Here is a 27,884-nt window from a genome sequence, read left to right on the forward strand (position 1 = left end):
AGGGTGACATTTTTTATCTCGAGCAAGTATGGTTCTAGCTGTAGGTTGTTTTCTTAGCTGAACCCAGACATTCATCGCTAATGTTCTCTCCCCAACATAGGCCGTGGGGCAGCTCTGCGCAACAGCGAGCATCACTTCCAATCTCTCTCAATGCCAGGCATTAGTTCGCAAGGCAGCAGCTGCTGGTGCCAAGGTAAAATGAGCTCTGAGGCGCTCATTCTAATTTTTGAAGTTTTTCCCGCAATCTAACGTCTTTCCAGGTGCTGTTTCTACCCGAGGCATCGGACTATATAGCTTCATCTGCGGAGGAGTCCTTCTCTCTAGCTCAATGCAGTGACTGCAGTGACTTTGTATCGGCTCTGAAGCAGTCAGCCAAGCAGGAAAACCTGCACATCAACGTCGGAGTCCATGACGTTGCTTCTGAGCATAGACTCAAGAACTGCTTGATTTGGATCGATAATAAAGGAGAGATCACCCAGAGCTACCAGAAGATACATCTTTTTGATGTCGACATCAAGGGTGGTCCTGTTCTAAAGGAGAGCGCGTAAGCTCTTCTCTCCTCACCAAGCGCAAAGTGACTTGCTAAATTATATGGCCGCAGGAACGTCGAGCCAGGACAGAAGATTATTCCTCCATTTGAAACACCCATAGGGCGCGTTGGCTTGTCAATTTGCTTCGATGTGAGCGCTATGCCAGAGAACATAACATCAAAGAACTTTTCGTTTCTGACATACTTAGTTACGCTTCCCTGAAATGAGTCTAGCCCTGAGACGCCAGAACGCCGACATCATTACATACCCTTCAGCATTCACGTTTCCAACAGGAAAGGCCCACTGGGAGGCATTACTACGAGCAAGAGCCATTGAGACCCAAAGCTATGTCATAGCAGCCGCGCAGGCAGGTCCCCATAATGAGAAAAGACGAAGCTATGGTCACTCGATGATCGTCAATCCGTGGGGAGAAGTGATTGCGCAGTTGGGCGATGAGTACCACGAGCCACAGATAGCTACCGCTGATATTGACCTCGACCTTGTGACGAAAATACGACGAGAAATGCCCCTCCTCAGAAGAACGGATCTCTACCCAGGAGTCTAGGCCGGCTATGGAGGAACCTCTGAGAAGCATGAGACGAACTGCATACCATATCAGGGCTATTCACTTCCTAGTAGACCATCGCGCCAATCTAGGCTACATGATATATACTACGGACATTGAACGCCATTCGATTTTGATCCACCTTTGTTGATGCGGTGAGAGAAACTTCGAAACATAAAGTAGTACAATAGGCAGGCGAAAAGAGGAATGGAAACACATGCGAAAACCCCATCTAACCAAAGGATCGGAACATCATATCTGCCATGGCAGGTGGTAAAGGCATCAACCGAAATAGTCCCTTTCCGATCTCTCTATGTACAGTGTACAGAACAGGCCTAGTATCGAGCCAGTTATTTCTTGACCGTCTGGGGGTCCTCCAAGATGCCCTCAGCCTCCAGCCGCCGACGAGCCTCTTCCAAAGCCCAGGTTTGTATGCTGAAAAAAGAATTAGCGAACAGACCATTGAGAAATATTCACGAGCCCCAAAGACCAGGCATGAGCACGTAGGCGAGCATCGAGTGCTGGAAGACAAAGGGTGATACATACGAGGTATCAGGCTTGAAAACATATGCAACACCAGCAGCCAAGAGACTGCCAATGAATCCGTAGTACCAGACACCCTCCCAGCCTTCTTTCGCGTACTTCTGGCCGGGCTTGATGCCGAAAAGCCAGCCGGTCGGGGGGTCGTAGTGGCTGCCGTGGTCGCCTCCGTGCAGGTTGCTGCTGGTAGAGAAGCCCTGGATGCCCTGGGGCTTGCGCAGCAGGCAGCGCGAGCGCATGGCATGCGACAATGGCCGAGCAATCATGTTGAAGACGGGGGTTGAATGTGAAGGTTCGGAAGGAGCGCCGCGATGTGTATTCGGGATGAGGTAGTTAGACCAACAATGAGTCGCCTTGCCGACGTGGCAGCAACAGTCGCAATTGGTATGGCACTGTGTGAAGCAACAACAAGGGGAGGGGTTGTTTCGGCGGTTGATGTTGAATCCGCAAAGGGCCGACGGGGAGCTGGCTGGGTCACCACTCTAGTCCCGATTGGGCGATTTTTCCTTGCCGCCTTCCAGTGCCCGATCTGTAAGGCAGGAATTAAAACCTGATAGAAATGGCACCAATCCTCGACGCGCGACGCGTTCTTATCGTATCTCGCACCCTGGTCGATTCGCCGACTCGTCAACACAGCGCGCTGGTCTCGCACTGCTTTCTCACATTCACCTGACGCGAGATATACGAGGCATACTCTGTTCTCGATCAGTCCGATCATTATTGTCCCGGTGTCCATACGTCTCGTCTCACAAGTGATATTGCCCTGAAGCCTCGAGAATGCGTTGATATCCGTTTTGAGAGCTCTATATTGGATCGGATTGACGCCATGGCAGCTAATCACAACAAATACCCCATTTCCTCGAACTCGCGCACGAAATTGAATGCCTTCCGCTTCCAGGACGTGGATGAGATCTCCAGCAATGGGACTTGGAAGGACGGGTCCAAACCTGCTCACAGAAATAAGGAGAATCAAAGCTCATGGTTAAATGGCGTGATTGAGCCGATGCATAATCCATCCGAAAAGAGCGACCCTCAGCCTCAGGGGGTTTCAGCTGCTTCTGCGAAGGAACTCAAGCCGGTCAAAGAATGCCCACAGACTCCCGCGAATCGAATCCCTCTGGCGGACTTGATCAGCAACGCCGAAGACTCATTTGACCCCGCTCCGGGACCTGAGATAACACCAGTTGAACATGTTATATGGGAGCATATTCCTGCCAGCTCAAACCCCGATGCATCGTCTCAAACGCCAGCCAATCGTCGAAAGAAGCGACGCCACCGCTCATCTTCGCCGGGTACTCCCTCCCACAGTGCCTCCAAGAAACAGAAAGAACCTTTTGACCTCCAGTCAATCCAGGCGCTTTTCAAGACCCCTCAGCATGACCTGGCCGCCGAGTTATGGAACAATTACGTGGATAAGAACATGGTCGAAGGATCTGAAGATTTACCGCCACCTCGCCTCGCGAATCTGCTTTCTTCTTCACCTCAAACGCCTGCTTCAAGAACAAGCCGGGACTCATCTGGCTTGAGAAGGTCGATCAGTTGCGCCGCTGAGTGGCCGACATCACGAGGAAGAGAAGGCGAGTCCACCAACAAGACCCAGGCTCTGGCCGCGGTATCTTCTCGCGTACGACTAGCAATGTCTTGGACTCGGGGAGAACAAAATCATCGAGAATCAATTTTCTCCTTGAGAAGATTGAGAAGAGCTTGCAGCCTGTGCAGCCTGTGCAGCCTGTGCAGCCCACTGAAATAGGCCCCCCTTGGCTCTTCCCCATTACGACAACGAGTGGATGCACAGAGATGCCGTTCTTCGTCACCTATAACGGACAGGAAGGGTCTGGGTGACACTGAAGCTGTCAAAGAAACCCTTCTCGGTCTGAGCGGCATCAATGCTGGGAATGGTGCGGGCGCTGCAATCCTAGATTTATCTTCTGAATTCAGCGACGATGGTCTTGACCAAGACCTCATGAATCTAGCTGATGTCTCGGAAGATCCTTTCGTCGAGACAGCGTCCAGTCGCAATGGTTTTGAATCACTAGGCTCATCTGCCTGGTCAAATCTAGCCGCTGAAAAACAACAACCAAGTCACCCAGAACATGCAGATGCCGTTGGTAATCAACGGCCCATCATGCCTAATATTATGAATAACGACCCCAAACACGATGAATTAGACGATTTTGAAGACGACTATGGTGATTTTGCCGATGACTTCCAGGATATACTTGCGAAGTGTGATGAGAAACAACAGAACGCCGCTCCCACAGGATCCATTCCTGCAGAACAACAAGCCATAAAAAGATCAAATGTCTCCATTCTTCCCACAGTGGCAGAGGATGAATTTTCCACGGATGAGTTTGATGATGATTTTGACGTGGATGCCATCGAACAAACCTTGAAGCAAATTAGCCAGGAAGAAGCTCACGTTGGTCGCTCTTAATTGGTTTATATTTAGATATTTGCTAAGAGAATCAATCAATAGAACCTCAAAGATGGAAAAGCCATAAAACGATACCAGATCATTGATACTGCCGAAAAATTGTATGTCACGCCGAAAGGACGTACCCAGCCCGAGCAGGTCTGTCAACAAGAGCCCCCTAAGCTCGCCCCCTGCCACTGACAAAGCAACAGGTGCTATGCGTCGAGGATGAAAAGACAAGAACCCGCAAGGTTATCATTTTGCGCGAGTCTTGGTTTGATACGCCTTGTAGCAAAGACTCATATATCCATCTAGTTGGAGACTTTGACTTGTCGGGCCAATGCGTCGTTGATAACACCAAACACATGATCATTCTCCATCCCGACCATCTCATTTCTGCTACTGTCGTGGCAGACTCGATTGATTGTCAGCGTCGGGCTGTTCTCCAGGATCGTGTAAAAGCATTCGGCCAGCTGGAGAAGCCGCAAGCATTTGGTGTCTTCTTTCATGAAGTCTTCCAAGAGGCATTGCAGGCTAATAAATGGGATTTGGGTTCGTTGAAGTCGGTGGTTGTGTCTGTCATGGAGAAGCACATAGAAGAGTTGTACTCGATTAACATGAGCGTCGCCGAAGCTGTGGCGGAGATCATGGGCAAGATTCCGACCGTTCAAGCTTGGGCAAATGTCTTTCTCCAAGCCACACCCCAGGTTCGTCTTCCATTGAAGGCCCACTTCGCGGTTGCTAATGTTCATATAGGCCAACTCCCTGGTGGAGGACCGCAACAGCTCCAAACTAAATCTCAGCATCAATAAGTTGCTCGAGGTAGAAGAGCACATCTGGTCACCGATGTATGGACTCAAAGGCAACATTGACGCCACAGTTCAGGTTACCTCTCGTGGACAAGATGGAGATCAAAACCTCTTAGTTCCTCTGGAATTGAAGACTGGAAAGCGAGACACGAACCAGGCCCATCGGGCTCAAACAGCCCTCTACACTCTTCTGCTGTCGGACCGCTATGGTGAGTCTTGTCTTCTCCGATTTCGTGTCAACTTATTCATGATGCATGCAGATGTCGATGTCAATTTCGGGTTGCTGTATTACCTGGAGAACTCAAGAACCCTCAGCATACGCGGCATTCGGCATGAGCTTTTACAGATGATACAAGTGCGAAATCAATTAGCAGGATACATTCGTGAAAGATTGTTGCTGCCACCAATGCTCAAGAAGGCGCGCATGTGCAACAGATGCTACGCGAAAACCCCTTGTCTGATCTATCACAAGCTAGCTGAAGATGGAGATGGCGAGACGAGTGCACTTGGTGAAGACTTTGAACTGGCTACCAGTCACTTAAATCATGGCGATCGTGATTTTTTCCGGAAATGGGATGAACTTCTCACGAAAGAGGAGGGCAATCTGGTCAAGTTCCGAAGAGAGCTGTGGACCTTGCTGAGCAGTGAGCGAGAGCCCCTGGGCCGATGCTTTGGTGATGTCGTGATTGATCCCCGTTCTGCTTGCGAAGAGCCTAATGGAACAAAAATAAACCGCTATCGTTATACCTTTTTCAAGCGGCGGCCGCGTCCAAGCTTTTCTTTTGCAGAGTCGCAAATTTCTGTTGGTGAGCCGATCGTGGTCTCAGACCAAAAAGGCCACTTCGCGTTGGCAAATGGTTATGTTATTCAATTGAGCGCATCGCACATCACAGTCGCGGTTGATCGGAAGCTGCACAATGCAAGAGCACGCACCGTCGGCTTTGACGCAGTTAAAAATCAGTCTTTCCGAGGAATCATGGAAATTGGGAGCGGCGATCCCTCTGATCTCGAAAACCCCGATGAAGAGATGGTATATCGAATCGACAAAGATGAATTCAGCAATGGTATGGCTATCGTCCGGAACAATCTTATTTGCCTGATGGACAAGGACCTGTTCCAAGCAAGGAACCTCAGACGCCTCATCGTCGAAGGCCAGCCACCTGTCTTCAAGACTAGTTCCTCGGCGAATAAGCTACCTGATCCCGGCAGCCTCAACGTTGATCAGAAAGAGGCTATTACTAAGGTCATGAGTGCGAAGGATTACGCCCTGGTCTTGGGCATGCCTGGTACTGGGAAAACCACCACGATTGCACAAATCATCAGGGCCCTAGTTGCACAGGAAAGAGTGTATTGCTGACCTCTTACACCCACACGGCTGTTGACAATATCCTGCTGAAGATCCGCGATGACAACATTCGTGTTCTGCGCATTGGGGCTGCCACCAAAATCCATCCGGAGGTCCAACAGTTTGCAGACCTGGCGGCAATCCCCAAAAAGACCATCGAAGAGCTTAAAGACTCCTGGGAGAAACCACAGGTCGTGGCTACCACTTGCCTTGGTGTCAACCACAGCATCTTCAATCAACGGATCTTTGACTATTGCATTGTTGATGAGGCATCGCAAATCACACTCCCTGTTTGCTTGGGCCCAATTCGCATGGCAAGAACTTTCATCTTGGTGGGTGACCACTACCAACTTCCTCCACTGGTACAGAACAAGGCAGCCCAGGAAGGAGGACTTGATGTCAGTCTCTTTAAGCTCCTCTCTGACGCGCAGCCCGACTCGGTGGTCAACCTAGAGCATCAGTATCGTATGTGCGAGGAGATCATGCTACTCTCGAACACTCTCATCTACTCCGGTCGTCTAAAATGCGGTACGCCTGAAGTTGCGGCCCGCTCCCTCGATGTCCCGAACATCAATGCCTTGAAGCAATTCCATGCGGATGGATTCCACTCTTCTCAGCACCCACATGACATCTGTCCTGGGCCAAGCCAAGGTCATTGCTGGCTGAAGGATCTCATCGAACCCTCTGCCAAGACTCTTCTGGTAAATACAGACACTCTTGGAGCTGCTGCCCTAGAGAATGCGCAGGGGCAGCGCGTGGTCAACCACATGGAGACCATACTCTGTTCTCAACTTGTAGAAGCGTTCATCGCCAGCGGCATCCCGGCCCGCAACATCGGCGTTATCACTTTCTACCGCAGTCAGCTAGCCCTACTTCGCCAGAAGCTTCGCAAATACACACCCGACCTTGAGATGCATACCACGGACAAGTTCCAGGGCCGTGACAAAGAAGTCGTCATCCTCAGCTGTGTTCGCAGCAACTCCGAAAATCACGTCGGAGATCTTCTGCGCGACTGGCGCCGAGTAAACGTCGCTTTCACCCGTGCCCGCACCAAGCTCCTGGTCGTCGGCAGCCGATCAACGCTTCGCGACGGCAACGACCTCCTGTACAAGTATGTTCGCCTGGTAGAAGGCAAGGGTGGGTATACAACTTGCCGGATCACGCGGCCGAGAGCCACGTTTTTGATTCCGCGCTTGAGTCGACACAACTGCCATACTTGTCTCCTGTGAAGACTAAAAGAAGCCCGTCCGTTAAGAAAGAGTCTTCCGGTCGCAACCCACTCAGCCCCTTAGGCTCTCGACAGCCATCTTCTGGTCTTCGACAACCGGCTAAGAGGGGCACGAAGTTGTTCAACGGCACCTCTGTTGTCGGCAATAGGACCCATCATCCAGGACATTGTGAATGATCTCTCTGGCTGATGTGGAGCTGCATGGAATGATGTCTGCATACCCGAGCCTGGAATGGCTCTGACACATAGCATAGTCGGCGAGTGGACATGGGGGAAAGGTGTCTTTTTTTCATAGTGAACTTGTTTACTGTGTACCTGCATGTTTGTCACTCTGAAGACGTGCATTGAGACTGCATAGTATTGAGATCACAGGATATCTCTCGATCAAATTCACCATAGATCATCACTTGAAATGCGGTTAATCTCTTCGTAAGTCCTCCTCAGAGTCCCTCAACTGTCCCATCAACCGCCACCTCGACGTCTCGGCGCATGTACCTCAACATCCAGTCAATCACCCCAGCATACTGCTGCAGCGTAAACTCAGTAGGCAAAGCAGGCCTGTCATCCGGGCCCCAGATTGACAAAGGCTCTAGCCAGTCGACAACCTTGCCTTGGCAATCGTACTTGTGAAAAGTGATTAAATCGGCGTCGAAGAACATGACCCAGTATGAATATCTTTCCGCCGGGCCGTGTCGAAGGACGGTCTCAAGTGGGCGGAACCGAACGTCGAGTTCCTCGAGGGCACTCGCGAAGAAACCTTTCTGGGCAGGCTTTGAGTTCTTTTGGGTCGTAAGAGGGCTAGCAACGACGACGAGATGATCGATCAGAGGAGTAATTGCTGGATCAGACAACCAGCGCAGGAGCCGCTGGATGACAAAGTAGGCGGGAACGTCCTTGGATGGGGGGTGGAAGAAGATTGTGAAGTCGTTATCCAGAGAGAAATAGTAGTTGAGAAGACCGGAGATCATGGCAATGTACGTGATCTCGTTGGTGCGGTCTTCTAGAAACTTGTTGACCAGTGCTTCGAGGGCGGGAACGGAGAGATAGCCGGCCATGAGGTGAAGATGGGCTGTGAAGAGGCTGCATGCGTTGTGGAATGGCAGAAAAGTGAGGCGAAGGTGAAAGATTGTGTGGAGAGATGAGCAGTCAACATCAACACGGAAGTATTCGGCTGCAGATGCTCACTTTCCACAAGGATCGAGTTTGTCCGGTCCATGATTATTGAATGAAATATGAATTCACCTGCAGCGCGTTAATAGGAATCATGTAAACAGTGAGGAAGCCACGGTAATTCAGATGTTTTGGAAGAAGATTCATGTCCATCACTTGATCTATCCCACGATAAAGTTGATTCTATTGAATGCCTGTTTTCAAAGGTGAACGATCACAATACCTCCAGGTGATATATTCTATCGGCGGTCTGCCGTGTGATGTCAGGGACGATAACGTGGGCGGGGAATTTCCCTTCTGCATCTTCATTACAAACAGGCAAGTTGACAGGTCTGTTCCGGACACAGTGCGGTTGAGTGAAATGCAGCTGAAGCTGATAAAAGTATCGCTTTGATGAAAAGTATCTTTATTGCTTACATACGGATCCCGGGTTGCCATCAAAGGCCGAGTACTCAATTGTACATGTGTTCCTAGTGCACCTCGAAATGAATCGTCTGCTGGATCATAATTGGGGTGTTCACAAGCCCCTTTGTACTTTCAGCATCGTCCTTCAAGGACTCTCTCCATCCATTTGTCTGACCGGAGGACCTATGGCACTTTCCCCTCTCTGCAGGGAAGGTTTGATTGAATGACTTCCCCATAGCGGAAAACTTGTACTTGTCAGCGGCCGAGGAAGACTCTACGGGGTCCTCATTGATGGTGAATGCGTAGAGGCTGGGTTGCAGTTCGATGACGAGTCGTCCGAGTGCCGGCACGGCAGTAGTCATGATACTCAAATTCATCATCACTCTGTTCATCATATCGTCAGTTTCGATCCGTAAGAGTCAGTGCTAGACAGAAACTCACTGGTCCCAGATGGTGGAGTCGGTATTTGCCCCTGAATGATTTCGGATTAGAACATGGTCGTATGAGCACCGAATAAGAGCAAAAGCGAGATTGACTCACAAGGAATGTCGGAAGACTGGAGCATTTTGACAGTGAAGTGTATCCCAATACCTGTTGCTATACACACCCTATAGCCCCGTCAGTATCAGCTCCCACGAATCTTGAATTGGGCACGCCTTACAAGATTCGAGACGCGAGCAGTGCCATGATCCTGAACCGTTTCCAGTGGGACAATTGTACAGTTCGAAGCAACATGCACGGAAGCAACACGATCGCAAGATCCGTGACGATGTTGAGTGCAGCGATGGCTTCGAAAAGCGCAGCCTGAACAACCAATCAGTATTTTGTTCGAAGCAAATCAAGACCAACCCAGCTGGTCTCACCTGATCGATGCATTTATCCGGCGAGTTCCACATCCATGGCGTTGGCATCGAGCATCGTAGGGCCAATGCCAAGATCGATGCCACTGCCCATGCAATTATGACCCCCATCAAGACCTGATTTGTCCGTAGGTAGCGGCGCGATGTCATCAGGTTTTTGAAAAGCAAACCCAGTGAAATCTTGCTAAAGGCAACCGTCACGATAAGGAGGAGCTGTGCCGCATATTCGTACTATTCACCCAAATTAGTTTCCGAGAGATGTTTTGTGGCTCTAGCATTCACAAACCTTCAGGTAGCGCACAAGTTCGTCGCTTCCTATGGTAGCCAGCTTTCGCCCGAGTCCATTGGAGATGGCGAGCTGGACGAATATACTTTGTAGTATTCCGAATAGCTGGATAACCAGAAGTCACTAGGTTAGAGGCAGGTTTCTCGGGTCTTTCGCAAGCCATTCCATCACATACCGTTGAGATCGCTAACAAGATGTCGTCGGAGTGAAGGACGCCCCCAATGTACCAGCGAGTCGATAGACGAGCGAGAACCATGACGAGTGTCAACACGAGCAAGGTATAGACCGCCACTGCTGCATAACCTCCCTCATCGCTGTCGGTAATATCGAATAGAGGAGGCAGCGTGCCTGCCATAGTGACAAGAGTCAAGCCCACCGTTCACAGCCCGGTGAAATAGCAGATCGCAGATCGCAGATTGCCGATCGCGGGTCTACCACTTGAACAGCGATCTAGAAATCCTTTAAAATGGGGATCAAGGTCCATGAGCAAGAAGTGTACTAAAAGGGGTGTCCTCAGAACACTAGGATTGATTCCAGAGCTTCTCCCCCTTTGCATGTGGCATGTGTTCCTGGATCGGACATTTGCTGTTGGTCATAGGTTACAGATTCTGTTACTGTTATCTCTCTTGTGTTCGCCGGACTCCGGCGGGGGGGGGACCCTGCGCGGGCGGTCTGTGTGTCTGATACTCGCATAGTCCTCGACTCCTGTGGCTCTGTCGGGAATAAGCAATGAAGTTTAACTTTCGCTTGGCCCTGCCACATGCCGGTGGCGTGATGACCACGTTGCCTCCGGTAAAGAAAGAGCTACACTATGCGAGAGGAAGCAGATCAGAATCTCGATGCAGGGATGGGACCAGCTCTATGATTATAAGAGGGCATCTCACTGGGCTCATAGATGATGAAACGTCGAAAAACACTGGGGCCGATGCCGAGAGAAGCACGTCCACCCCCAAGAAAGTGGAGACGGGGATTTCCCCTTCAAACCCATCGAATCACCTTTCGTTTCACGGCTCCCGTCCCAGCATGGCGCTTGGCGCCACCGCAATAGTTAAGAGTTCGCGTGAGCTGATTGTGCCGTAGGATTCAGGAAGGTCTGAGGGCTCGTGAATTCGCCTCCTATCTAAGGCCTGCTGACATCTCGCCTCTCTCTCTCTCTCTCTGTGAAATATGGCGAGATTCGACCAACACCATCGCCATGTCGAACGAGTCCATTGAACTGGGTCACTTAGGTGTGAAGACGACGGTTCAGTCCACTGTTCGCGAACACTCGCATAGTCGGACAGAGTCTGGCACTTTCAATGGAGGGATATCGACATCCAGATCGAGCGGGAAGCGCTTAGATGTAAGGAGATCGGCAAAAGGCAAATTGAAGCTCCTCAGCTAACATCAGCGTAGAGAAGCTTTGGATCGCTCTCCATCCTTTCCTTGTCACTGACTGTGCTGTCGTCCTGGGAATCTGTCGCAAAGTAACTAAGCCACTCTTGTGTGTCAGGTGCAGGCACTAATCATTTTCCCAGCTCTTTCGAGTCAGGCTTGGTCAATGGCGGACCCGTGGGCCTCGTCTGGGGCATGGTGTTGTCATTAACAGGCACGATGGCCCTTGCACTTTCAATGGCCGAGTTGGTATCGATCTGCCCTCTCGCAGGCGCGCAATATCACTGGACAGCCGTACTGTCGCCGCCGCGAATTCGAGAATTTAGTACCTGGATGCAAGGTTGGATCACTGTATTTGGATGGCAGGCTGCAACGACAAGTATCTGCTACTTGGTATCAATGCAGATCCAGGGAATGGTGATGCTGAACCATCCCAGCTATGTGTTTGAGAAATGGCACGGAACCCTTATCATGTGGGTGATTGTGGCTTTTTCCAGCCTCGTCAACATCTATGGTATCAAGATCGTACCGGCTTTACAGATGCTTGGGGGCATCATGCACATCACCTTCTTCATTGCGATCATTATCCCGGTCGTGCTTCTTGCCCGTCGCAGCACTCCAGCGTTTGTGTTTACGGAGTTGTTGACATCAGAGGAGGGCTGGCACTCGGGTGGCATTGCCTGGTGTCTGGGAATGTTGACCGTTACGTACTGCTTCCTTGGTGAGTAATCTGCTCCTCCAAAGAAGGCGTGTCTAACCATCTGACGTCTGACCATTATGAGTGATTCAGGTTTCGACGGCGCTATTCATATGAGTGAGGAAGTGAGGAATCCAGCAGTCGTGATTCCACGTATCTTAATCCAGACCATTGCCATTGACGGTTTGATGGCTTTGATCTTCATCATCGTTATCCTCTTCTGTATTGGCAACATTCAGGAGGCCTTGGAACCTGCGTACCTCTTCCCCATCATTGGCATCTTCAAGCAGGCTACCAGATCAGTTGGAGCTACTACTGCCATGCAAACAGCCATCACCTCCATCGGCATGATCTCGAATGTCGGTGTGGTTGCATCCGTGTCACGACTGACTTGGGCTTTTGCTCGCGATGGAGGCCTGCCATTCTCTTCGTATTTTGCTCACGTTTGTCTTTCTTCTTCCCCCGGGCCCTGAGTAGCTCGATTGCTAATCACCAATCAGATTGACCGCAACCACCGCGTACCTAAACGGGCTATTCTCCTAGTCTCCGGCGGCGTCGTCGTCCTCTCGGTCATTAATATCGCCTCGGAGACAGCTTTGAACGCTATCCTTGCACTATCCACTAGCTCTCTCTTTGTCTCATATCTCATTCCGATTGTCCTGATGATTATTCGTCGGCTCGACGCCAGTCGTGGGCCTATCACATTTGGCCCCTGGAATCTAGGACGCTACGGAATGGCACTTAATATCTATGCACTGGCCTTCGGGACCTTTGTTTGCATTTTTGTGCCGTTCCCGACCGAGATCCCCGTCACCGCTTCGAACATGAATTGGTCCGGCCCGGTATTCATTGGTGTGTGTCTAATCCTTGTCTTTGACTGGATCTTCCGAGCCAGGAAGACCTATTCTGGGCCCATGAAGGATCTTCTCCAATCTAAGAACAATGGCAGCTCCGCGTGATCAAAGATACCCTATGCCTGATGTTGGGTCACCTCTGGGTCGCCGATTACTATAGAAAGAAAAGGAATGAAAATCATCAAAAATGTAATATATTGGAAACGTTCATCAACTATCGCTCCAAATGAGCTCGCAAGATTTTTTTTATTCCAGTCTTGGAACCATCCAGATTCTTGCAAGAACGGGACAAGCATTTCTTAAGGTGTTTGCCAAGACGACCTCATAGAGGCAATGGCGGATCCCCGGGGCTACTTCGGAGCTTTCCTATCTGGGGTTAGTCGCTGGTCCGTTGAGAGCAATTCCAGGTACCGGGCCAAATTCGCCGGGCCAAGTGCAGTCTAGGCTCAAGGAAGGCTAATGTTCTAGATGTGACAGGCCCCTGAAGACCACTGCACACTGATTGAGGGACTCGGCGCTTGTTCGCTACATTCCAAGGTAACAGGCTTCACTCAATCCTTCCAAGGTTGACGGTTCATCAGTCTAATAGGCGCATGGTCCACAATTTGTCCTAGCTTAGCGACACCATCGGTCGCTTTACCATTGCTCTTGCACGAACTACTATTCCGCTATATTGGGTCCCCACTTAGGACCCTAGATGTCTTTCTCCGAAACCGCCATCCAGTAAAACTAACAGCAGAACACCTCCCGTGGCTTTCCACGGATCTTGGCACTTTTATGGGATTGAATTAGTGGACTTTCTGGGAGGTTTACATCGCCTGAAGCAGATAGTCCACCAATGAGCGGAAACGGTCCTGCTGCCCTCCCCCCCTTCCCCTTGACCAGGAGGTGAATCCTCATGAGTTTATTGAGCTCCACAGAGCTGGTGCCAGGGTAGAACGTGAAACAGGGACCAACACATTCGGTATCACACCGCAAACTAATCATGGCATTGGAGGAAATAGCTGTTGCCTGTATCTAATTGGGCTCGGGCAATCTACCGTGCAGATTGAGTGACCCTGATCTAGTTCGTCAAGACAATTACCGGCACCCGGGAATATAAAGTGGCAGACTCGCCGAGTCTGTTGGAAGATCATCAACCACATTCTTTTACTCTCTTTTTATCTTACCAATTGTCATTCATTCTATTCATCATGGTCGTCGGTTTTAAACTCGGTATGATCGGCCTACTGGGCGCTGCTGCTGTGCACGCCGCCCCGGCTGCCACTCGTGCATCTGAAATTGAGCAGCGCTCTTCCACTTGTACTTTCACCGGCGCCAATGGCGCCGCCTCCGCCATCAAGTCGAAGACTTCTTGCTCGACTATTGTTCTGTCCAACGTCGCTGTGCCGGCCGGAACCACTCTTGATCTGACTGGTCTGAAGAAGGGAACTACGGTAAGGAGCTCGATGCGCTGCAACGTGTGAATTCGCCCACTCACCTATCATCTAGGTCATCTTTGAAGGAGAGACCACCTTCGGCTACAAGGAATGGTCCGGTCCTCTTGTCTCGGTTTCGGGAACCGACATCACCGTCCAGGGAGCTTCCGGAGCCTACCTCAATGGCGACGGTGCCCGCTGGTGGGACGGAAAGGGAACTAACGGCGGCAAGACCAAGCCCAAGTTCTTCTACGCCCACAATATGATCGGTTCGAAGATTGAGAACATCTACATCAAGAACTCTCCCGTCCAGGTCTTCAGCATCAACGGTGCTAACGATCTCACGCTGAGCGGTATCACGGTCAACAACGCCGATGGCGATTCCCAGGGTGGCCACAACACCGATGCTTTCGACGTTGGTTCGAGCACCGGCGTCTACATCACCAACCCCAATGTCCACAACCAGGATGATTGCTTGGCCATCAACTCGGGCTCGGTAAGATCAATTTCGTATGGTCTCTTGAGAGAATCAAACCTAACCAATGATCTGTAGGATATCTCATTCACCGGAGCTACTTGCACTGGAGGCCACGGAATCTCCATCGGCTCCGTTGGCGGACGCTCCGACAACGACGTTGAGAACGTCACCATCGAGAACTGCAGCATTACCAACTCCGCGAACGGTACGTACACAGAGCGCCATCCAAAATTTGAGACAATTGAGCTAACGCTTCATAACTACAGGTGTCCGCGTCAAGACTATTTACGGTGCCAAGGGCTCTGTCAAGAACGTCACCTACAAGGACATCACCCTGTCCAACATCTCGGACTACGGCATTGTTGTTGAGCAGGACTACAAGAACGGCAGTCCCACTGGTACTCCCACTAACGGTGTCCCCATCACCGGCCTCACCGTGAGCAACGTCAAGGGAACTGTTGCCAGCAGCGCTACCGATATCTATGTTCTTTGCGCCTCCGGAGCTTGCTCCGACTGGACCTGGAGCGGTGTCAGTGTCAAGGGCGGCAAGACCAGCAGCAAGTGCAAGAACGTGCCCAGCAGCGCCAGCTGCTAGAGTCATTTCGACTTGCAGCTCATGAAGCTTGCACTCTAAGGGTTGATGGACTTTGTGTATCACTAGTTTCAATTTTGTATCGATTCGTACATAATGTCTCCGCGGGTCGATTGTGGATCCCCTTGATCACCGACCTTAATAATCTTAACAGCCCTTACTATACCGCGAAGTCCTTCGATGAAGCTTTCCATCTTACCGTTTCTTGTGAGGAAATTGACAACTTTCGCTTCTTTACAACCGGACAAATCGTGTTTCGTGATCACTTTCTGTTTTGCCGAGCCGCATATTCCAACTCAGTCTACCAGGTGGAGAGAACGGTCCAATCTAACCGGAAGCGCTCACCATGTTATATCCCACGCATGAAAACTGCACGGGTGACCACTTTAGTGTCGACATTTCAGCTAAATAACACAAATGATGAAGCAGATATGGTTGATTGGATGATTATCAGCCTGACAGAGAAATACTTGATCGTTTTGAATTCAGGAGTTAAGCATTAGGTATCAATTCTTAAGATCGGCTTCGTCAAAGATCTTTTGACGAAAGACTTGATCTTAGTGTTATCGATTCGCTTTACTCAAAGATCCTGAGATGTCAGAAAATGATACTGTACCTGCATGAAATTCGGTTCAGTGCAACGCAGCCTGGCTCAAGCACATGACATCAAAGGGATTTGGTGTATTCGACCTTTCGGGATTTTTGTGTTGTAGCCTGCCGAATATACTACAATTGTACCCAAGTGATGTTTTATGGGGCTTGTAGCTCTTAGTCGAATTCTCATTTGATTTTACTGACTTCATTTATTCGTTTTTTCCTCGCCATGTGCCAAGCTCTTCAATCTCGTACCACTTCGGCGAGACCTCATTGAAAAGAGACATGCAATCGCATATTGAGGCGGAAGACGCAGATAAAATCTGCCTTCTCGATCTTGGATTCGTACATGGACTTTTCCAATGGAACATACACTTACACTTTACTTCGTGAGCATAGCTCCAGCTTTTGTACTTGGCAGCTTTACAACACCCGCGGTAAGGTCATGTAAGTGAACACAGCCTCTATCAACCATGGAAACATTACTTTCCAAAACTTTAAATTTTACAATACCTGACACCATACTCACTCAGAGTGTGTATCTATTTCCAGCATACGTATTCTTTCATAAGGCATTTCCGGTGAAACGTGAAACTGCGGGCATGAGCTTGAAAACGTCAAAACTTTTGGGTGTGATTAGTATCTCTCCTTCTTTACCAACATCAAAAGACGCTCACAATATACCAGACAACCGGTGCAGCTTTCTTGATAGCATTAATTCTACACATTGACTGGACCTTTGAAAAAAAAAAAGAGATTTACAAATCACGTATGGAGAGAGCATCCAGTAGCAAGCAGAACTAATCTTCACCCTCATCCATGTCTTGAATCGCTGCACAAGACTTGTCCGTGGAAAGTCTAACTAATAAACATGTAACAAAAAGACATCAAAGGCAACAATAGGAACAGGAACCAACCATCAAATGCTCCAATAAGCAACTCGCTAGTTTGCGCATGGGCGCTTGACCTTAGGGGCATTCAGGTACTTGCGGTTGCCAGCGTGGTCGTATTCAAAGCGGCCATGGTTTTCAGGGTTGGCCGCGAAGGCGTTGCCGGGAACAGTGGGTTCCACGAACTCGAAGGCCCGTTTGTTCGAAGCGAGCTCAGGTTGGGGTGTAGGGGGGTATTGAGGCTGAATTGCAGGCTGACGTGTGGGTTGGAAACTGGATGGCACTTCACACGGAGGCAAAGGCGCGGCGCCCATTTCATAAGTAGGGTATCTCCAAAAAACAGGTCCCATGGGACCAAATGAAACAGTCATCAGATGTGCTGGGTAATGTTGAGACACAGGCATGCTGTTAGGGGGGATTGGCCACCCCTACTTGTATGAATTGCGGGGGCACATGCTGATATAAGGGCCTTCCATGCATGTGGTGGTACATGGCCATGTTGTATGTGGTTGGGATTGGCTCTGCAGCCAATGCTGGAAATTCTGTAGAAGGGTCTGTGATGATCGTTGGAGGGGTAGGACCAGCATCAGGTTCATCCATTGGAGTCCGTGGAGACGGAGTCGGCGGTGTCAGGGGGAGTAAAATTGGGTTCGCACGTTGACAATGACGGGGCAGCGTCGGACCTTTCGGTGGGAGAAGTGCTGCTGGCCATGGGAGTATTCAAACCCATGTGAGGATCGATAACCATGAAAGCATTGTTGTTCATGAAAGATGGTTGAATAGAAGGTGTCGATGCAGCGGGAGCCGGGACCCATCTAGAATCCGAGCCAGGCAGGCGCTGCCCTGCCACATCCGAAAAGTCCACCCCACAATCCTCATCGAGACATTCCTCCATGATATATTGGTTGAACATATGTGCTGCTATTTCGTTATCGAGGTCGGCTTCAAACACACCGAAAGCGCTGGGGAGGTCCAAAGGGGACAGAGAGCCGTCCATGTCTTGGGCATGATAGAAGGAGTGCGGCATAGTTGGAGAGCTGAAATGAAGAGAAGGTAAAGCGAGTAAGCGAGTAAAGCGAGGAGCAAATATGATGTATAAAGAGTGTCTAGAGAGTGTCAGGGTGTATGAAGATGAGAAAGGAGAAGAGAGCTGGGTGAAGAGTAGCTCCGACACATAAATGGATGGAATGGTATTATAGATCCAGTTCCGAGGAGATTTCCTACTTCAACCTTGGATACGCTTGTTTCATTTGGCGGTAGCAGTTGCCCCAATGTACTCCCAGCAAATAGAATGGAGAGCTCTCGATTTTGGTTCTTTTTCCTCTTCTGCTCCAGAAGAGCCACCCAACAAATTTGGGGCAGCGGCGATGGTGAAGCCGTCTCTTCCCTCGACAGCTTGCTTTCCCAGCGCTGAGGCGGATATAGCAAACCAGGATGAAGAAGCCGTGAGTTTTGACGCATGGCCCCTGCCGTCGCCCATTTAGGGCAAGTGTCAGAGTCGACCACACTTGGAGGCCAGAAGGGATATTTGGGACTCACAGTAAAGCAACGAATAGATGCGTGGTCCACATGGCAGAAATGAGACCATGCCACTTCAAGCTGATCAAATTGGTGGTACGCCCCTGATCCGCTTCAGGTACCGTGTAACGGCAAAGGAACGAATCAATGTTGTCGTCCGCAGACACGCGTGGGGATTCCAGCTGAACCATGGCAATCCATTCAGAAAGAGACCCGCATGCTTCTTGCATATCTACTTCAGACATCTCGGTTGACACCACTCCCAATAATGGCGGTGCGAGAATTCGTTCAAGTCTGGTCTGCTGGGGCACAGCTTCGATCACATGCGGATGATGCTTCTTAATGGCCGCACCTGCCATACATGGTCTGTTAAATTCCGTTGCAGGCATACTGAGGGGCTCAAGCCTACCGTCACCCTGGTGTAAGTCGCAAAAGAGCCACGCTAGAGACTGGTTCAGGACATTTTTGAAGGCTCGTTCGATCCGCTCGAAGCCCTTTTTGCCATGTAGCATTGAAGGCAGTCGCAAATTAAGCTCAATTACTGTCAAGGTCGATCTGATTAGCTTTCAACCGCTCAGCGAGCTCATCCTTGGTCTTTTGTGCATACCGAATCGTTCTTTCCCATGTTTCCTACCCCCACTGCGGATGGGAGTTCCGGTGAGTCCTGTACGCTCAAAAATCTCCTTGCCGAGTTCGATTCTGAGGATTCCTGTCAATTGAGACCTTAGTCATGTCGTTCACATCGGGTCATCCCGTAAAATTCTGTTGGGCAAGATGCCTACCATCGCTTAGTGTAAACACAACGTCTGAACCAGAAGTACCCTCCGATATCATGAGAATATTACCTATTCAAAGTTTCAGATACTTTCATTGAAGAATGGTGTGAAAAAACAGGGCGATCGTCCATAAGACTGACTGATGGGCACGACATCGTCAAGGGCTTTCAAGGGGGAGAATGTACCGCTCTTGATGTACGCATTGAAAAATTCATGCTCCAGCAGATCTGCAGGATACATAAATACTCGAGCATACTGAAGCCTCTCCAACTTAGCGTCCAGTGATGCGTGAATGCTTTTGTAGGTCTCCTCTGGGAGAATGGCTTCAACCTGACGGGTTTTATCAGCACTATCCTCTGCAACGTCCACTTATTTGCTTCTGGAGGGTCAACGAGATAATCTTACTGTGTGCACGAATGGGTGATTAGAAATTGTAGAGAAAGGCACTTTTTTGGACGGGATCTGCTTCGGATCAACGAATGCGGGGAGCTCAGTGACCGAGGTGAAACATTTCTCGCGTGTTGACGCGTCGTCTTCAAAGTCGAACATGACGTTGAAATGCCAATTTGTATGATACAGCTTCCTGGGAGTTGTGTCGAGAAGTTGGGCGCGTCTCGGTCGCGGTGAAGGAAATTGTGGAGCATCGAAGCCAGAAATTTTGAAGTTCGATTAAGCTTCCCTTATCGATGATAGCGGATGATCTCAGTGTCACCCTACGAATCCGAGATAGGGTCCAAGTAGATGGTTCTTAGGGGTATTAATTATGAGACAGACTCGGAACTCTTGATTTCGGAATGGCTCGTAACTGACGATCGTCGTTGGGACTGCAGTTATGGTTGGTATCTTCCAGACTAATTGCCTTATATGGTTATCGCCCATCGCAAGTGTTTACAGCTTGAACACTAGGTGATTTATGTCTACTTAAATTCACGTCATATCTATAGATTTCCCAAGTGTTGCTACCTTCTTCCCAATTTATACTCGGACACTGCGCATGTCGTAGGATCGAAATTCTTCGGGCCATACAGTTGTCTATATACTTGACAGCTTCAGGTTGGGAAGACATCAAAGCGAGTGAGTTTCTTTGGCGCTGTGTGAGGTAGCACATAGCTACCAAGTTTCCCGTCTTAACTCTCTGAAACTGAATGCAAGGTAATCTTTGTCCGTCGAGAATCAATGCTGTGATGAACAAGTTGATGTCAACCTTCCCACCTGCACGCATGAGTGCTCGCAAATAATCCGTTTCTCTTTAACAACATTCATAAAGTCAGATCTTCCCAACATATTGAGACAGCTATTGTTCTTTCCCTGTGATTCAAACGTGTGTTCAAGCACCGAGGGCGTTGATGCCTGAGGCGACAATCGCTATCCCGCCCGCGCAATTTGGCGGCGCAGGGCCCGCCGATCATGGCAAGCTTCCAGTGTCGCCCGAGGCACACAATCCCACATTCCTACTTCCACCGATGCATCTGAGCTTGATACAGGATTCCAATTGCTAGATTTACAGCAACAAAGTCTAGGATCACCGGCTATGGCGCCTCCTCCGCGCCGAGAACTCCTCACCAGGGAACGCTTCCCTACCGTCTTCGGCAGCGTCAAGACCCAGAATTACAACGATCCAGCGGCCAAAGGACCCGGATCGCATACGTGAGGTTTCCATTCACAGAATCCTGGGGAGCAATTATTGACAACGCTTTTTGCAACAGCATTCGTTCACTCGCATGGAATCCGGCCGGCCAACTGATCGCGACTGGCTCCGCTGATCGAACGCTGCGCATCTGGAACCCTGAGCGTCCTGCTGTGCGATACTCAACCGAGCTGCGCGGGCACACCGCCGCCATTGAGAAAGTGCTCTTCAATCCAGTGCGAGACGCAGAGCTAGCGAGTTGTTCGGCAGATGGAACGGTGCGCTTTTGGGATGTGCGCTCAAAGACCTGCGTCAGCCGTCTGGACGTTGGCGGAGAGGCATTCACACTGTCCTGGTCCGCGGAACGGGAGCACCATGGTAGTCGGAAGAAAGGTAAACACAAAGAACATTCATGGCATGCGCAACCACTGACTCGCCATCACTAGGACGATACCTTAATTCCAATCTCTGTACAATCACCTTCAAGTCCCAATGTCATGGCCAACGGGTCGAGCAGTATCTCGAAGCCCGGCGCATCAACCTTCACAGCACTCTCGTCTCACCCTCAGCCCGTCCAAACAAATGCTACGACCTTCTCCAACGACATTGCTACCGACGACTCCCCGGACCTCCATTTCTTCGCAACGACAGGTGATGGTACCGTTAAAATCATGAATTACCCTTCCTTTAACATCGAACACACTCTGAACGCCCATACCTCATCCTGCATGGCCGTCTCCCTCGCTCCTACAGGTCGCTATCTCGCCATAGGCGGCAGCGACGCACTTATCTCTCTCTGGGACACAACAGACTGGATCTGTCGCCGCACATTATCAAGTGAAAACGGTGGCGGTATTCGCGGTGTCAGCTGGAGCTTTGACGGACGGTTCATCTGCGGTGCTTGGGATGAGCTTGGATGTAGTGGCAACGGACTCGAGATCTTCCATGCTGAGTCGGGTGAGAGTGTTTATACTGTACCGATGAACGGGGTCAATACTTGTGTGCCTGCTGTGGCATGGCATCCCTCAAGATATTGGCTGGCTTACTCGACGACGAATGATGGTCCCGGTAGCGGAGGGGCTGGTGGTTTGAAGATTGTTGGTGCTGCGGGGGGAGGTCTGTGATTTTTTTCCTGATGCTACATGCCTTGGGTGTGATAGATTACTTACTTTACGCTGATTTTGAGTCGCTGAGATTGGCCTAGATTATGATTCCCAGATTACAAGAGCTTTGTTTTTGATTACTCCGTTGTTTATCATTGCAGTCGCTATCGTATCAACATCCTTGGAGCCTTGGAAGTAAAGGCCAAGGCATGGAATAAGAGTTGAGATTAATTACATTTCGTCATGAAGTCGTGTGAAGGTCCGCCTGCGCCGGAATCCGTCCGGTGTCATAAACCTTCCATGCCAATAGAATGAAGAGAGCCCAGATATAAGGAAGAGGAATTCTATCGGCTGGGATTTTATCCCAATGTGGCATATTAATGCTTTCGTCTCTGGTGCTTGGAACAATTTGGCCTCACCAGCTCCAGGGAGCTCACCTGCAATTGTGAACGCATCCTTATTTGCTTCCACTGCAAAACAATCATGCGGTCCGTAAGAGAATAGTCTGAAGGGATGGCAGACGAACTTATGGAACCATCTCGATTGGATATCACCTTGAACTGCAAAGTGCGATCATGACGGTCGCCAGTCCGCCCAGCCAGAGCCATTACCGCTATTGTTCAATATCTGTGCCCATTGGGCCTCACTTAAAGAGTCCACATTTGCATTGCCAAAGTCCACATTGTTCAAAGCGGAACTTGGAGTGGGCATGTCCCATTGAGAACTCATGCTGAAAGCGTTTGCTGCGGCCGTATTTCCTATGGAGCCCGTGCTGTTTGGGAACGCCTGTCCCGTGATTGCGCTCAGATTGGGAATCTGCGGAGATTCTGTAATGGACGAAGCACTGTGGACCGAGTTGACCTGGTCGGAAGATGTGGCAGAGCTTGTGGTGGTCTTCTGATGCTTTTTACCAGGTGATGGATTGTCGGCCCCAGATATTGAGTATGAGGTGTTCGAAGAGGAGTTTAATGTCGATGGAGTTGGGTGGTCAGATGGTGGATTCCTGTCGCCAAGGCCAAAGTCTGGTGAAAAGTCCATATCCACATCCACGATGCCGCTCTGGACAGTCCCGTCTGGCAGACGAGACATATGGGGAAAGAAGGGCTGTACATTATTGCCGGAACCTGCACGCCCATTGCCGGTATCTGATGGATCCCTTTGTCGACTGGGAAGAGATGTTGTCTCCCCCGTCATGGAGGGACGCGTAGACTCAGTGTGGGTTCCGAGTTCCTGAGGTCCTCTTGGCACTTCAGAAGATCGTGCGTCGCGGACAGTATAGATGGAGGTGCAATCCACTTTTTCACCGCAATAAGCCTGCTATATCAAGGTTAGCCATCAATGTATGAAGAGCGCTCAGAGACGCTGACCATTGCTTGTGCCACATAGGACGCGCCCTTTTTCTGGCTTTCTATGGCTCGCATCCCTGTTCCTTCGAGATCAACGTCCAGCTGAACCATGAATGATTCGGTCAGCGGATTCTTGACTTTCATTGCATTGAGAGCCGAGATGACGAATTGTAGCGACGAATAGACTGTCGAGTCATCCGGTCGTGATTTCAAATACTGCACAAACACTCGCGCTGCAATGTAAAGGCAGAAGCTCATGAATGGATTAAGCTATCAGCCATTAGCAGGAGCCTACTCAGGACAACAAGGCCGCACCTACCATTGTGAGATCCATGTGGCTGACCATCTTCATGATACTAGAGATCTGATTGGCCGCCACGAGGCACCTCCGTTTACTCTCGGTAATGATCTGGTTGGGCATTTTGTTCTTCTCAGCCTTGAATATTGCGGCCTGATGAAGGCAGATTGTGGAGGTATGGATGCTCATATTGGCGAAGATGACATTCACATCATCCATTCCGCTTGGGAGTCGAAGATGGTCAGGCAAGGAAAGTGCAATGTGTAAGAGAACATTGTCATGACTCCGGTGCCTTTTCCAGAATTCGCCGTTGAGATCATGATCGTTATCCTGGGGTTGAGGCCGGTGGATGTGTATTAAGTTCCGACCAAAGAGACTGGCCAAAACCACTACACACGCAAATGGAGCCAAAGTAGACACGCCCTCGCCGGCAATGATATCAGACAGACGAAGGGTTCGCTGGGGTTTGCTCTTCAAAAATGACTCCTCGGAGGCTGGGAGATTTGTCATGATCTGCTTATGGTTAGCCATCACTGCTAAAAGCCAATCTCAATTCCGTCATTGCTGCCTTACATCGCCTTCATCAATGGCTAAGGGCCATCCAGTTCCAATACTCGCATATCGATCGGTGCAGAAAGCAAACCAAAACACTCTCCGGCGCTCTTCACGCTCCGTCCAATCCTTGGGTGGGAGCATGGACTGTTTGACATCGAGACCAGCACCATCCAATCGATTCAGACCCATCATCAGTGCTAATCTGGCAGCCTTCCCAACACTAAGCCAAGCTCGAGGGAAATAGATCATTCGGAACTCATAAGTGCCGATGAGAATCCAGGTCTGACAGTGGGCTAGATTGATGATAGTCTCTCCAAAACCTTTCATCTCATCCATCTCAGCATATTTCCGCGCACGTTGGTAGAAATGGTTGTGCAAGAAGAAGTATTTGTCACTGATAGAGGCTGCGTGGCACCACATCATGTACCGGAGGCATACAGGTGGTCGCATCTGGGGAGAGAGAAGCAAATTGTTGTAGTACCGAGAGCGATGAACAATGGGCATCATGGGGTAGACCTTCTCGAAGAATAGAGCATCCCTGCAAAATCGTGAATTAGAAGGTGAGTCAGCTTATAGAACATAGCTACTCACAGTTCTTCAACAACATCTGGGGTTGGAAGAGGCTCCTCCACGCCCAGACTGATCATTTCCCACTGAGGATCAGCGGGATAGGAAGGCCCAGCACTTGGATACAACGTCTGAATTGGTTGAGAAGCCCCCATTCCATCCCCTGTTGTGGGTATCGCATTTCCGAGTTCATTTCCAAGGCCCGAGAGGTCTGGCAACGAAAGTATAGAGTCATCCTGGAGGGGAGCACTGAACGGATTGTCCATAGGCTGCGGCGGAGAGGCTCGGGGCGCATGTTCGACATCTTGGCCTTTCAAAAGCGTTTCGACCTGAGCTAGTGTATCCACGAAAGTTAGCCACATACTTCTGGGGCCCTGCGACACGTCTGGCAGCACTGGTCAATGGGAGTGTCCGTACCTAGTCGAGCCTCGAGCTGCTTCACGTACCCCCGCTTAGGGCCACTTTTTTTACGCACTTCATCGTAGGCGCATTCATGACCCAACCTTGAGCATGTTCCGCAGCTCGGACGTCTTCCATCACACCTTAGCTTCCTACGTCGGCAGACGACACATGCGATGCGCTTCGGGCGAGGTACGTAGTTTCCGTCTCCAGGTGGGGGCGCCTTCGACGGAGATACCGTTCTCAGCGAACGGCTGGTCCATCAAATCCGGAGCTTCGGAGTACTGCGCAGCTCCCTGCGAGTACATGGTGGGCGGGAGATTGTCCATGGCTTGGTCGCCGGGCGGTAGTGGGAGATGCGTGATTCGGAGTGATAACGAGATTGACGGCCCACCACTTATCAACGCGAGCGACTCCTACAGAGCGATGTAAAGAAGATAGACATAAATCAGACACTGATCAGGCGCGTGGAGTGCATTATCTGATGCCTTGGGAGGACGGCGGGGGGGATAAGCAAGGACGAAAGTTCTTATGACGGCAAGTTTCGTATCAAAAGGCTACGACTTGACCCCAACGATACTAGAATTGACTTTGAAAGGAGCCCCTTATTTTTTTTCCCTCTACTTCTATAACCTTCGAATCGAGACTATGGGAAATCCACCAAGTTCCAGGATCCCGGTACCTGTGATAGGCGTTGACACCTCGCGATCGGCGCATGGTGGCATACGCACGACGGCGCTGCCTGGAGAGGCTTGGCAGATCGACGGGGCTTTGCGGGGCGCTTGTACTACAGAGCTCTTTCCATGAATCTTTATATTCTGCCTGAGTTGCTACATAGCTTGATGCTTCGTGCTTGATACAGGTCTACTTATTGGAGAAGGATGCTTCTATTTTAACAATTTGTGCGTATGGCCTTGGGCTGACATACTATGCAGTGCCTCGTTGCCCGAGTCCCCATCAATGATAGAAACAGGTCTCCCAAGACGGCGAACAGTACAAAGAAGAAGCCGCTGGGGATGCAATAAAACAGTACAAAAAAAGCGATATCGTACAGTCATCCCGTCTAAATATGGGATGAGGTATATAATGAGAAGAGCGTGTGCCACTTCAGACACAGACATGTGTGGAACAGTGCTGTTCCCAGCCACCACCTCGACAAAATAAGGCGCACTAGTTGTTCTTGCGGCGACGCTGGCCCTGGTTGCGTGGTCTAGGGTGGACGACAGCCTTGTTGATCTTCCACTTCGGGCGAGTCTTATAGCCGGACTTGGTCTGTCAGAACACAAGAGGTTAGCGTACTGGTCATCAAATAGCATGGTGAGAAGGATAAATACGTACCGGAATACCCCAAGGGCTCTTGGGGTCAACGTTACCCTTTGATTTACCACGACCACCACCGTGAGGGTGGTCCATGGCGTTCATGGCCAGACCACGAACGGTCGGGCGAATGTTAAGCCAGCGAGATCGACCGGCCTTACCAAGCTGCGTGTAGTGGTAGTTGGGGTTGCTAGCGATGCCAATAGTGGCACAGCAATCCTTGTGGATGAGGCGAGACTCTCCACTGGCCAGGCGGATAGTGATATGCTGAGCCAAACGCTCCTGCTTTTGCTTTTCACGCTGGGTCAAAGGCTTCTTCTCCTCCTCCGGTTCGTCCGATTCAATATCTTGCTGGCGCGAGTCACTACCCTTGGCAACGACAGTGGCAAAGGTTCCTGCACTGCGGCAAAGCTGGCCGCCTTTGCCAGGCCGCAATCCCACGTTGAAAATGAGGGTACCCACGGGGATCATGTGCAGAGGCAGGCAATTTCCTCTCCAGGCAGTCCTGGCTGCCAACACACCGGGATCAACTGTGCCGCCCATACTCTTCCACAAATCTTCGGGAATGCCGGACATGTAACTCTGCACTGTCTCTCCAGCTCGCATGCCATCTGCTGCCAGGACATAGCTCAACTTCTTCGTCTCGTTGCTGCGGAGTAAGGCAATGTGTGCACTTCGGCCGGGATCATACTCGATGCGCTCAACGAAATGAGGGCCGGGGTCCATCCGCAAGAAATCCACAGTGCGGATACGAGTCTTGTGACCACCTCCCATGTGACGAACGGTGACTCGACCGGTGTTATTACGGCCACCCTTACCATGGCCGCGCTTGGGGAATGTCAATTTGTGGACTGGGCGGCCTTTCCAGAGGTGATCGTTAACAGGTCGTCGCAAGTGTCGGACACCGGGGGTGCGCGGAGTGTATTTGCGAACATTTACGCCGATGTCGCCGCGAGCCGGAGGCGGGTCAAAAGAGACGGAAGAATCGATACCAGCATTAGAGGACTTCTCGGACGGGATTTCGAGCTCATTGATTACAGTTGCGAAGCGGCGAGCGGGAATTGCTGGGAGGGCAGGTAAACACCTGAAAGGAAGCGAAATGCCCCGAAGGGCAAGTCGAGGGTGAAGCATCGTTGGAAATGGAATCCAGCGAATGCAGGAGAGCGGATTGAGATGGAGACGAGGGAAAACCAGGGCCACCGGGGTCTTCAATTCCAACCTGGGCAAGCTCGACCAGTCGGGACGAGGACAAAAAGTTCTGGGTGTACATGCACGTGACACAGTCACCACTACAGGCCTTAGGCATCATTACCATATCACGTGGCTTCTC

General features: G+C 50.4%; 13 protein-coding genes across 13 annotated transcripts; 5 read left to right on the top strand and 8 right to left on the bottom strand.

The window, feature by feature from the left end:
• Positions 1-28: 28 nt before the first annotated feature.
• On the top strand, positions 29-1,095 carry N7477_008402 (carbon-nitrogen hydrolase family protein; the record flags this gene model as incomplete). The annotated part of the gene is made up of 5 exons (XM_056970065.1): positions 29-40; positions 101-193; positions 261-544; positions 602-680; positions 739-1,095. 5 exons carry the CDS (start codon positions 29-31, stop codon positions 1,093-1,095), a joined length of 825 nt encoding a protein of 274 aa, XP_056820097.1.
• A 350-nt stretch (positions 1,096-1,445) lies between these two features.
• N7477_008403 (uncharacterized protein) lies at positions 1,446-1,901 on the bottom strand (the record flags this gene model as incomplete). Its single annotated transcript, XM_056970066.1, has 2 exons — positions 1,446-1,530; positions 1,642-1,901. 2 exons carry the CDS (start codon positions 1,899-1,901, stop codon positions 1,446-1,448), a joined length of 345 nt encoding a protein of 114 aa, XP_056820098.1.
• Positions 1,902-2,461: 560 nt separating this feature from the next.
• N7477_008404 (bifunctional ATP-dependent DNA helicase/ssDNA endodeoxyribonuclease DNA2) lies at positions 2,462-7,431 on the top strand (the record flags this gene model as incomplete). Its single annotated transcript, XM_056970067.1, has 7 exons — positions 2,462-3,247; positions 3,467-4,054; positions 4,112-4,207; positions 4,261-4,755; positions 4,805-5,066; positions 5,118-6,143; positions 6,197-7,431. 7 exons carry the CDS (start codon positions 2,462-2,464, stop codon positions 7,429-7,431), a joined length of 4,488 nt encoding a protein of 1,495 aa, XP_056820099.1.
• A 439-nt stretch (positions 7,432-7,870) lies between these two features.
• N7477_008405 (uncharacterized protein) lies at positions 7,871-8,485 on the bottom strand (the record flags this gene model as incomplete). The annotated part of the gene is made up of 1 exon (XM_056970068.1): positions 7,871-8,485. The coding sequence occupies one exon, from the start codon at positions 8,483-8,485 to the stop codon at positions 7,871-7,873; it is 615 nt and encodes a 204-aa protein (XP_056820100.1).
• Positions 8,486-9,070: 585 nt separating this feature from the next.
• On the bottom strand, positions 9,071-10,506 carry N7477_008406 (uncharacterized protein; the record flags this gene model as incomplete). Its single annotated transcript, XM_056970069.1, has 7 exons — positions 9,071-9,389; positions 9,447-9,477; positions 9,546-9,613; positions 9,667-9,809; positions 9,869-10,096; positions 10,152-10,256; positions 10,327-10,506. 7 exons carry the CDS (start codon positions 10,504-10,506, stop codon positions 9,071-9,073), a joined length of 1,074 nt encoding a protein of 357 aa, XP_056820101.1.
• An 840-nt stretch (positions 10,507-11,346) lies between these two features.
• On the top strand, positions 11,347-13,181 carry N7477_008407 (putative amino acid permease; the record flags this gene model as incomplete). The annotated part of the gene is made up of 5 exons (XM_056970070.1): positions 11,347-11,493; positions 11,547-11,617; positions 11,669-12,246; positions 12,316-12,665; positions 12,723-13,181. The coding sequence occupies 5 exons, from the start codon at positions 11,347-11,349 to the stop codon at positions 13,179-13,181; spliced, it is 1,605 nt and encodes a 534-aa protein (XP_056820102.1).
• Positions 13,182-14,269: 1,088 nt separating this feature from the next.
• Positions 14,270-15,567, top strand: N7477_008408 (glycoside hydrolase family 28 protein; the record flags this gene model as incomplete). The annotated part of the gene is made up of 4 exons (XM_056970071.1): positions 14,270-14,512; positions 14,568-14,990; positions 15,048-15,177; positions 15,239-15,567. 4 exons carry the CDS (start codon positions 14,270-14,272, stop codon positions 15,565-15,567), a joined length of 1,125 nt encoding a protein of 374 aa, XP_056820103.1.
• A 1,534-nt stretch (positions 15,568-17,101) lies between these two features.
• N7477_008409 (uncharacterized protein) lies at positions 17,102-17,362 on the bottom strand (the record flags this gene model as incomplete). The annotated part of the gene is made up of 1 exon (XM_056970072.1): positions 17,102-17,362. The coding sequence occupies one exon, from the start codon at positions 17,360-17,362 to the stop codon at positions 17,102-17,104; it is 261 nt and encodes an 86-aa protein (XP_056820104.1).
• A 278-nt stretch (positions 17,363-17,640) lies between these two features.
• Positions 17,641-18,075, bottom strand: N7477_008410 (uncharacterized protein; the record flags this gene model as incomplete). Its single annotated transcript, XM_056970073.1, has 1 exon — positions 17,641-18,075. One exon carries the CDS (start codon positions 18,073-18,075, stop codon positions 17,641-17,643), a length of 435 nt encoding a protein of 144 aa, XP_056820105.1.
• Positions 18,076-18,294: 219 nt separating this feature from the next.
• On the bottom strand, positions 18,295-19,891 carry N7477_008411 (ribonuclease P protein subunit p40; the record flags this gene model as incomplete). Its single annotated transcript, XM_056970074.1, has 7 exons — positions 18,295-18,514; positions 18,588-18,918; positions 18,976-19,107; positions 19,174-19,275; positions 19,349-19,411; positions 19,483-19,672; positions 19,748-19,891. The coding sequence occupies 7 exons, from the start codon at positions 19,889-19,891 to the stop codon at positions 18,295-18,297; spliced, it is 1,182 nt and encodes a 393-aa protein (XP_056820106.1).
• A 982-nt stretch (positions 19,892-20,873) lies between these two features.
• On the top strand, positions 20,874-22,093 carry N7477_008412 (uncharacterized protein; the record flags this gene model as incomplete). Its single annotated transcript, XM_056970075.1, has 3 exons — positions 20,874-20,989; positions 21,049-21,295; positions 21,416-22,093. The coding sequence occupies 3 exons, from the start codon at positions 20,874-20,876 to the stop codon at positions 22,091-22,093; spliced, it is 1,041 nt and encodes a 346-aa protein (XP_056820107.1).
• A 552-nt stretch (positions 22,094-22,645) lies between these two features.
• N7477_008413 (putative C6 transcription factor Prf) lies at positions 22,646-25,566 on the bottom strand (the record flags this gene model as incomplete). Its single annotated transcript, XM_056970076.1, has 7 exons — positions 22,646-23,389; positions 23,440-23,688; positions 23,738-24,229; positions 24,290-24,809; positions 24,863-25,172; positions 25,256-25,341; positions 25,394-25,566. The coding sequence occupies 7 exons, from the start codon at positions 25,564-25,566 to the stop codon at positions 22,646-22,648; spliced, it is 2,574 nt and encodes an 857-aa protein (XP_056820108.1).
• An 841-nt stretch (positions 25,567-26,407) lies between these two features.
• On the bottom strand, positions 26,408-27,685 carry N7477_008414 (mitochondrial 54S ribosomal protein uL2m; the record flags this gene model as incomplete). Its single annotated transcript, XM_056970077.1, has 2 exons — positions 26,408-26,509; positions 26,576-27,685. 2 exons carry the CDS (start codon positions 27,683-27,685, stop codon positions 26,408-26,410), a joined length of 1,212 nt encoding a protein of 403 aa, XP_056820109.1.
• Positions 27,686-27,884: the final 199 nt, after the last annotated feature.

The sequence above is a fragment of the Penicillium maclennaniae genome (genome assembly GCF_028827695.1).
Source record: "Penicillium maclennaniae strain IBT 15551 chromosome Unknown utg000007l:1.0-4884863.0:1.0-4888362.0, whole genome shotgun sequence".
Lineage (NCBI taxonomy): Eukaryota > Fungi > Ascomycota > Eurotiomycetes > Eurotiales > Aspergillaceae > Penicillium > Penicillium maclennaniae.